Source organism: Branchiostoma belcheri, unplaced genomic scaffold, assembly GCF_001625305.1.
Source record: "Branchiostoma belcheri isolate BF01 breed outbred unplaced genomic scaffold, Haploidv18h27 scaffold29, whole genome shotgun sequence".
Taxonomy (NCBI): Eukaryota; Metazoa; Chordata; class Leptocardii; order Amphioxiformes; family Branchiostomatidae; genus Branchiostoma; species Branchiostoma belcheri.
In genome coordinates this window covers 1740419-1750586 of record NW_017803898.1, presented here as the reverse complement: position 1 = coordinate 1750586, position 10168 = coordinate 1740419, and the positions used below count along the sequence as shown (strand labels likewise).

General features: G+C 43.4%; 1 protein-coding gene across 1 annotated transcript; it reads left to right on the top strand.

The window, feature by feature from the left end:
* Positions 1–9491, top strand: LOC109472937. The gene is made up of 6 exons (XM_019772803.1): positions 1–377; positions 529–827; positions 1253–2840; positions 6497–7008; positions 7283–7579; positions 7930–9491. The coding sequence occupies exons 1-6, from the start codon at positions 1–3 to the stop codon at positions 9489–9491; spliced, it is 4635 nt and encodes a 1544-aa protein (XP_019628362.1).
* Positions 9492–10168: the final 677 nt, after the last annotated feature.

Below are 10168 nucleotides of genomic sequence, written 5' to 3'. Positions count from 1 at the left end.
ATGGCGGGTCCAACCGGGGACGTCGACCGAATCACAGAGGAAGACAGAAGCCATTTTGATTTTATAGACGTTTTACTAAAGATCTCTAAAGCCCTTACTGACCAGGAAACAAAAGAGGTGAGGTTGTATTGCATGCACCTTGTTCCAAATAGAGACCTCCAAGGATCGCAAGCAGTTGATGTGTTTCTTACGCTCCAAAAGCGTCGGAAAATAGACCGAGAGAATCTGGTCTTTGTTGAAGAGATTCTGGAAAGAATCGGACGACAGGATCTGGTCATGGATATTTTGCGACCGTTTCAACGGCCCGACCGAGAGATTCCGGAAAATCCCGAACTTGAACCGGGAACAAGCAGCGAAGGTACCGACGAGGAAGGCAAGTAACAAGGAAATCATTACTAACACTCGAAACATTATGGTATTTTACATAAAAGTTAGAACATAAGAACGTGTTTCGTGCCCTTCTAATGTTTGTGAGTATTTTACAGCAATGCATTATGGTTGAACAATGATTTTAATACTTGCAGGAAGTTCAACTGCAAACGTCTACGTGGCCCTGGACGGCGAAGTTCGCATGATACAGGAAAATCTAGATCGTGTAAGAAACAAACTTGCGAAGTTATCTCGCATCAAGAGGTCAAGGGTAAAGTTCAAAGATTGGAAGAAACATAAGAGCATTCTGATGCACTTCACCATTCCGCGAGAGAGCACTGCGGTGCTGAGGCTCATGGCGAGTAACTCCGACCCAAGACTTGCATTTATGGGCGTCACGTCACTGCAGATCGACGCTGAAGCACCAATCAAAGTCGCACAGGGGGCGCTTTTCAACGGTAATCTGTTACTCAATTATGACTTTGAATGATGTATGTGACTGTGATTGTAATACTGAATTTATATTGTTCAGAGTTTTTATTACCTTAGCCCTAACTAATTCAATATGTTGATTGCGGTTTTAGGCAATAATATTGTGCACGTTTACCTCTCCATGTAACTGTACGAACACACAGTTACATGCCAGCTGCCAGCTGCTAACTTGAAATAAACCAATTATAATTATATATATTAAACTGAACCCTTGCTATTCCCTTACAAACTTGTTTGAAGATTTTTAAAAAAGCATGACGTTGTGCATTTTAGAAATCAATTTACATTTCCTTGACATTCAGTTTCTAACTATCTAGTCTTCTTTCCCATAATGTCTTGTTTAATTATGATATAACGAGTTTGATAATGTCCAAAAAAACGTTTGTTATAGATATCAAAAGACGGCGAACCGTCGATGACATCGAGGTGGGCTGCAGTACCCGCACCAAGCAGCAGAGGGCGCCCAGGAACTGGACCCGCCTGTCCGCTCTGAACCTGTTCTCGGACGCCCTGCCCCTCCATCTGCAGGTAGCGGCGAGTCTGGAGTACCAGGGCTTCTCCTATAGCCTGGTCCAGGCTCTGGTGCAGAAGGATCAGCTCAGAGAACAAGAGATGAAGAAGAAGGATCAGCTCAGAGAACAAGAAATAAAGAAGAAGGATCAGCTCAGAGAACAAGAGATGAAGAAGCTCATCCAAAAGGCAGAAGTGGATTCCAACACGATCATGACCTTGCGCTCCAAGCTGATCATTTCAGAGAACAGGTTGAAGGAAGCCCTTGAGGCGAATGCAGTTCTTGAAAAGAAGCTCCAGCAGGCCCGTGAATACGCCGAGAAAGCCGCTAAGCAGGTCACCTCTCACGTGACGGAGTACAGGGGAGAGAAACCACCTGGCGGCTGGTCACAGGAGTACAGGGGAGAGAAGCCACCTGGCGGCTGGTCTGCACATGTTGAGAAGGCAGATGTAGCCACACAGACACACCTAGCGGCTCACGAGGCCACTGCAGGGGAGGAAGAAGATTTGGGTGAAACCGTACGAGAAGAATTGACTGCAACGGACACAGACAAGAGCGCGGAAAGAGATGAAAATGTGGACAAACCAGCAGAGCAAAAGCGACCCACGTCAGCAGGGGCAGAAGGAGCGGCACCTCGTACTGCTGGAAACTTCAGACAGGGTAAGATCACTTACGGCGGGCAGGGATCAGAACCCGGAAAATTTAAGTACCCACGCGGCGTTGTGGTGTCGTCTAGTAACGAGATATTTGTGGCTGATATGCACAACAGGCGAGACCAAGTCCACACCACAAGGGGGGTTTACCTCCGCCACTTCCCAACAGTCGTACCGGGTACAGAGGACAAGGACATGGCGCCAGAAGATGTTTCAATGGACGGTAACGGCACACTGTGGGTAGTGGGGGAGGGTGAATCAGCTGGTCATGTTGTACAATACAGCACGGACGGGACCGCCATGACACAGTTTCACCTTCAGAAAAGCGTGTATATCCGCGGGATTGCGGTTGACATGCGCAATAACCACATCCTGGTGACTGATGGAGACCGTGGTGAAGTTGAGGTGTTCCGTGCGGACGGATCTCTGGTGCGGAGGTTCGGACATCCAAGGGATGAGATGAGATACCCGCGGTGCATCACTGTGGACGGGGAAGGGAATATCCTTGTGTCGGACTGGGACTCTGACTTTGTCTACATGTATGACGAGTCCGGGAAGTTCCTGCTGAAGTTTGGAGGTGAGGGAAGTGGTGAAGGTCAACTGCGGTATCCCCACGGCATCTGTACGGACAGCTCGGGTCACATCATCGTGGCGGACTATGGGCACAAGAGGGTACAGATGTTCACACGTCACGGCGAGTATGTCCGGAGCTTTGAGACTGGGTTTCAGCCAGAAGGCGTGGCCGTGGGACCGGAAAGACAGCTGGTAGTGACTAATTGGCATAACGATTCAGTGATAATTTTCCCCAGTTATCTGTGATTTTAATGCTTTGTTTTCGTAGCATGCTGATGAGAATATTTCAACAGAAATGTTCACAGTCTATAGCTTTTACAAACAATAAGCTATAAGCGTGTTTGATTTGCATAAACCATGTTACATTTAGTCGATACAATCAATATTACACTCTACCAGATACCTTTGACCCAGCGTTGACGTCACACTTCAAAGAAGCTACGTCACAAGCTTAGCTGGGTCAGTCTATTGAAGAAGACCAGTGACTGGTCGAAAGTTCTATGAATGAATGAATGAACTTTATTGCTCGACAATCGTACATGGGTGAGAGAACTTTGTTGTGTTGGATCAAAAGTTTTAACTTTAAACAAATATTACATTGTTGTTTCTTCCCCAGCTATTTCTCTGCCTTTTTTTTAAAGTTAGTACCAGCTCGACGTTAGCTTGCTGATGTCTAGATCATATTATTACTTATTGCTGTTTAATTGGATCAACGATTAATTAGTATCTGCAGTACAACTACTAATTGTTTGGTAAGGGTTTCGTACAGATATCGGCTATGGAATATGGTATAATGTAGTACTTGTATAAATTAGTGGTGTATTTTTTACGTACTTGTAGCATTATAATGATATATTCACATTGAAATACCGAAAATAATAGCTGCATGTAAGTAGAAAGGTAAGCAAATCATAAGGTATTAAGTTTATCTTCACACGGTCCAGCCTAACAAACTATTGTACAAACTACCGCACACATGTATATGATGACCACATGTAGCACCTCTAACTTGCCACATAATGACAATGTAATTCATAACCACACGGTGTCTGCTACAGCACCAGTTACCATGGTGACAGACGCCTGGTTCAGGTCACTGAGCTTATTTGCTTGAAGAAGAATAAGAAAATCCAGAGCAATGTGTTTTTCTTATAAAAAGGTATTGCATAATGACTGTAACTGCATTTTACTAAGCTGCAAAACCATATTGTACAGTAAAATACAACTGTTGGAGATCCTAATAAAACAAACTGATTTCATTGTGCCCATGTTTAACTATTAGCTGCATGGATAATATGATTTCTTGTAAGTTATTGATTCAGTTGATTTTATTTGGTTTTATTCACTATGTTGAATCATAAATGTGAAGAAAACTGTTTATCGTCACGGTGGTACTTAAATCTGAACACTTTTTACAGCTAAAAATGTTTGTCTTTGAAAAATGGACTTTGAATCTATACAGATGGTCATATACAGTTAACAATACAATAGCATGCGTAGTCAGTGATGTTGGAATCGCGCTACAAGGTAAAAAAACAACTTTAGCAAAGCTGTTTGTCTTTGATAAATTGCCAACGGAGTTTTGTTCTATACAGGTTGTCATATACAGTTAACATTGGCATGCATATTCAGTGATGTTGGAATCACACTACAAGGTAAAAAAAAACAGCAACTTAAGCAAAGCTTTTTTTTGTCTTTGATTAATTGCCAATGAGCCTTTTGCTATAGAAGTGGTCATATACAGTTAACAATGGCATGCATAGTCAGCGATATTGGAATCACACCACAAGGTAAAAAAAACAGCAACTTTAGCAAAGCTGTTTGTCTTTGATTAATTGCCAATGGAGTTTTGTTCTATACAAGTGGTCATATACAGTTAACAACGGCATCCATATTCAGTGATGTTGGAACGACTCTACTGGTTACCTACAACCAGCAACCTGAGCAGGGTGCCGGTGACGTCACATAAAAACACGACAGGTGGAAGAAAAACAAACACGTCATCCCCAAGGTCAGCCGTGTCAAAGTTCAACAGGTAACGCACTGTTGTTCTCGGTCCTCCATATTTACTGTGACGTCAGCAGTCAGACCAGCGACTTTGTTTGACGTATTCTGTTGTGGATAACGCAGCGTCTGTACTTGATCCAGGTAAGGGTTACTTTCCTCATAGAAGATCGCGTCAAGCAGATAGAAGTCTTCAAACGAGCTTCAGTACGACTACAGGTGAGCTATATTTTAGACGTGGCGGTACAGAAGAGTGGCAACTGTAGGGCAACGACTTGAAGTTACAATGTATCATTGTCTCCAACTTAAGACGGCCTTTCTTCTTACAATGCTGGGAAACCAAGAACAGTTTGTGTAATTGGTTGTAAGTTGGCACAAAACTTAAGAAATGTGTCCCTAATTCTTAATGGGGAGGGGTACAAGGCAGTTAACTTGGCACAAAAAAATCTGAATGGTGGGCTACTCCTTTCACGTTGCCATTGTTAAGGAGGGTATTTGGTTACCACCACCCACGGCCAACACTAGGCCTGCCTAGGGCTTACTGTAAAAACTCACTAAGCAGATTAATTCAATAGAGATATTGTCATATCTAGAGAAAAACCCACTCTAAAAATTTTTAAAAGTTCAATTGTATAGTATGCATACTTCACATATACATGTTGACGTCTTGCTCTCCATAGCTATGTTTTCATTATGTTTTCGGTAGCGTTTGTCTGTTCGTGGTTAAAAGCATAACTTAAGAAGCTATTAATGGATTGTTATGAGATGTACTTTGTGGGTTGGTGTTGACAAAACCATAACTAGTTTGAGTATACACGGCAGGCGGTTGCTACCTTATGTTAAGTATCCATACCTAGGGAGGTATTGGGTTACCGGCGCCACGTGCTCGGTTCAGGGAGCCTGGCGGTAACAATAACCTGCAGAAATCCGAGATAGTATCAGGTTACCCTAGCTCTTTGTACTGGCCCGGGACAGCTTAAGGCTGACTGTAAAGTTAACCTGTTGGAAAAATTCAAGGCTAAGTACATGCACACGTCTAACTCTCCATACCTATGTCTTCATTATGTTTTCGGTAGCGTTTGATTCTGGCTAAAAGCATAACTTAAGAAGCTATCAATCGTTATGAAATGTGGTTTGTGGATAGGTGTTGACAAAACAAAGGACAAGTTCGATGTTACATGGAAACCGGTTGCTATTAAGTGCCTATAACTAGGGAGGTATTGGGTTACCGACGCCACGCGCTCGCGCCAGGGGAGCCTGGAGCTAACAATGACATGCAGAAATCCGAGATAGTATCAGGTTACCTTACCCCTTTGTACTGGCCGGGGACAGCTTAAGGCTGACTGTAAAGTTAACCTGTTGGAAAAAATCAAGGCTAAGTACATGTAGAAAAAAAGTCCTTCTTCAAATTACAATTCGACAAAAATATAGTTGAAAGAGTTTTTTTTTAATTTTTTGTTTCCTTGCGACTTTCTTTCTTATTTAGGATACGGATAGACTCCATATATTGTATGTGTGAAAGTCCTATCCTTTGATAGATTTCCACCATAATACTTAATCACTACTAATCTTCAAATGATCTTTAGATGTACATCACAATTCATATTTGTGTTAAGTATATTTATCAACTTACACAAGATGTGCACATAGTAACAAAACATGAGCGTGATACACAGGACCTCCACAGTTGGTTGGTAAAGATGGTGCCTAGAGCTGGTGAAACATTATGCAGAAACCCTTTTAGATCTAGTATTGTAGATCTTCTGTGGTGACCTAAAGACCAACTAACTTACAAAATAATTATAAAAACATACTAACAGTAAAAAACGTACTTACTGTTAACACATTGTGTTAGTGCGTATGCAAATTACTTAACCGTTTAAATTTATTTCAGAATGGCAGCTCCGATCCGTAGCAGAGTGACAGAGGCTGACAGGCGCCATTTTGATTTCGTGCAAATGCTACAACGTATATCCGATGAGCTAATAATGGATGAAACGAATCTCCTGAAGTTGTACTGTAGTCATTTGATTCCAAAGGGCATTGCAGAAAGACTTAATCAAGCACTTGAGGTTTTCCACAAGTTGATAGAACTGGACAAGATAGACCAGGAGAACTTGGACTTTCTTGAAGAGATCTTGGAAAGAATGGGGAGACCAGACCTGGTGAGGGACGTTCTGAGGCCGTTCCAACCACCTGACCGAGAAGTTCCGGAAAACCCCGAACTAGAACCGGGAACAAGCACTGATGGTGCAAGCACTGATGGTGCAAGCACTGATGGTGCAAGCACTGATGGTGCAAGCACTGATGGTGCAAGCACTGATGGTGCAAGCACTGATGGTGCAAGCACTGATGGTGCAAGCACTGATGGTGCAAGCACTGATGGTGCAAGCACTGATGGTGCAAGCGCAGATGGTAAGAAAAAACAAAACGTTCTCTTTAAACAGCTCCCACTGAAATTGATGTAAGGCATCGATTTAGAAAGATGTTTGCTTTTAATGATAAGATGGACAAAGTTGTTGTATTATAGTTATTATCATTTTAAATGACTTTTTGATGTTTGTCTTCATCTAGAAAATGTTATTGCCCCAGTAATAGTCATCATTATCTATTCTGAAAAATTTACCATTTTTGTCCTGCTCAAAAATTGATATTAACTCAAATGTACATTTTCCAGGAGAAACAGCAAATGCTTACTTAGTCGTTCACGGCCAAAGACACATGATCCAGGAAACCGTAGATCGTTATAGATACAATCTACGATCGCTTTGTGGCACAGGGAGGTCACGGGTCAAGTTCAGAGGCTACAAGAAAGGCAGAAGTATCCTGATGCACTACACCATACCGCGGGAGAGCACAGCGGTGCTGAGGCTCATGGCGAATATCTCTGACCCAAGACTTGTATTCATGGGCGTCAAGACACTGCAGATCGACGCTGAAGCACCGTTGGAAGTCGCACAGGGGGCGCTTTTTAAGGGTATGTAGAACGAATCCTTCGGTAGTCCTGTACAAATCTAAAGATATCAAAATGAAAAGCTGTAAGGTACGTCGATAAAGGTTAGACATCCAGGTAATAAGGTAGGCCAAAAAGCAGTTACTCAAGCAACTGGATCCAAAATCGAATCCAGTTGCTTGAGTAACTGCTTTTTGGGATTAGCAGTTAGACCTTTCAAATTTCACATACGCTCAATATATTACTATAAATACTCAGTTATAAATTGAGCGGTCCTGAAATGTCGTCCTCGATCTAAAAGTTTATTTGGTTTCATTTAGTATAATAATTACTTTACTGTGTGAAATAACGTTCAATGCGATTTTACATCACAGATGTAAAGAGACAGCAGACCGTCGATGATATCGAGATGGGCTGCAGAACCCGAACCAAGCAGCAGAGGGCGCCCAGGAACTGGACCCGCCTGTCCGCTCTGAACCTGTTCTCGGACGCCCTGCCCCTCCATCTGCAGGTAGCCGCGAGTCTGGAGTACCAGGGCTTCTCCTATAGCCTGGTCCAGGCTCTGGTGCAGAAGGATCAGCTCAGAGAACAAGAGATAAAGAAGAAGGATCATCTCAGAGAACAAGAGATGAAGCGGCTCATCCAAAAGGCAGAAGTGGATTCCAACACGATCATGACCTTGCGCTCCAAGCTGACCATTTCAGAGAACAGGTTGAAGGAAGCTCTTGAGGCAAAAGAAGTTCTTGAAAAGAAGCTCCAGCAGGCTCGAGAATTCGCCGAGAAAGCCGCTAAGACGGTCACCTCTCACGTGATGGAGTACAGGGGAGAGAAGCCACCTGGCGGCTGGTTACAGGAGTACAGGGGAGAGAAGCCTCCTGGTGGCTGGCCACAGGTCGAGAAGGCAGATGAAGCTACACAGACACACCTAGCGGCTCGGGAGGGCACTGCAGGGGAGGAAGTAGATTCGGGTGAAACCGCAAGAGAGGAATCAACTGCAAAGGACGCAGAGAAGAGCACGGAAAGTGACGAAAATGTGGACAAACTAGCAGAGCAAGAGCGACCCACGTTAGTAGGGGCAGAGGGAGCGGCACCTCGTACTACTGAAGACTTCAGACAGGGTAAGATCACTTATGGCGGGTTCGGATCAGAACCAGGGAAATTTAAGTACCCACGCGGCGTTGTGGTATCTAGTAACGAGATATTTGTGGCTGATGAAGACAACAGGCGAGTCCAAGTCCACACCACAAAGGGGGTTTACCTCCGCCACTTCCCAACAGTCGTACCGGGTACAGAGGACAAGGACATGAAGCCATCTGATGTTTCTATGGACGGTAACGGCACACTGTGGGTAGTGGGGCGTGGTAAATCAGCTGATCATGTTGTACAGTACAGCGCGGACGGGACCGCCATGGCACAGTTTCACCTTCAGAAGACCGGGTATTACCGCGGGATTGTAGTGGACATGCGCAATAACCACATCCTGGTGACTGATGCAGACCGTGAGGAAGTTGAGGTGTTCCGTCCGGACGGCTCTCTGGTGCGGAGGTTCGGACATCCACAGGGTGAGATGAGAAACCCGCAGTACATCACTGTGGACGGGGAAGGAAACATTCTTGTGTCGGACTGGGCCAGTCATTCTGTCTACTTGTATGACGAGTCCGGGAAGTTCCTGCTGAAGTTTGGAGGTCAGCGAAAAGGTGAAGGTCAACTATGGTATCCCCACGGCATCTGTACAGACAACTCGGGTCACATCATCGTGGCGGACACTGGGAACCACAGGGTACAGATGTTCACACGTCACGGCGAGTATGTCCGGACCTTTGAGACTAGGTTTCAGCCACATGGCGTGGCCTTGGGACCGGAAGGACAGCTGGTAGTGACTGAGCTTGACAGCCATTCAGTGACTATTTTTCCTAGTTATCTGTGGTTAAAGTGAGTATTTTTCCTAGTTATCTGTGATGTTAATGTTCTGTTTTTCGTAGCATATTGCTGAAAATATTTCAAAAGCAATATTTTACAGTCTATAGCTTTTACAAACAATTAGCTATAAGCGTTATAAAACATAGGATACAAGGCGTGGCCGTGAGACTGGAAGGGCAGCTTATAGTGACTGATTATGATAATCATTCTGTGGCTATTTTTCCTAGTTATCTGTGATGTGAATCTTTTATTTTCCTAGCATGCTACTGAGAATATTTCAACAAATGTTTTAGTCTATAGCTTTTACAAACAATAAGGTATAAACGTTATGAAATAAAGACTGAGCAATGAATTGGGACTTACCCCAATTTTTTTGGTTGATTCCATCAACCTTGTTCACGGAATGGACTTGTCTACTCCTGGAACGTCCCAAGAGTCTTTATTTCATAATGACTTGTACCAACACAGATGAACTTACATAAGTGTACGTTTAAATTGCATAAATGTTATATTTTTCTGTTAAATTTAGTCGATACAAACAACACTTAACTGTTGTTTCTCCCCCCAGCTATTTTCCTCTATTCACTTTTTAATAGTTCCAACGTGACGTTAGTTTGATGATGTATAGATCCCATGATTACTTATTGATTATTCCTATTTCATTGGATCAACAACATTTAAGTTTTTGTAGTA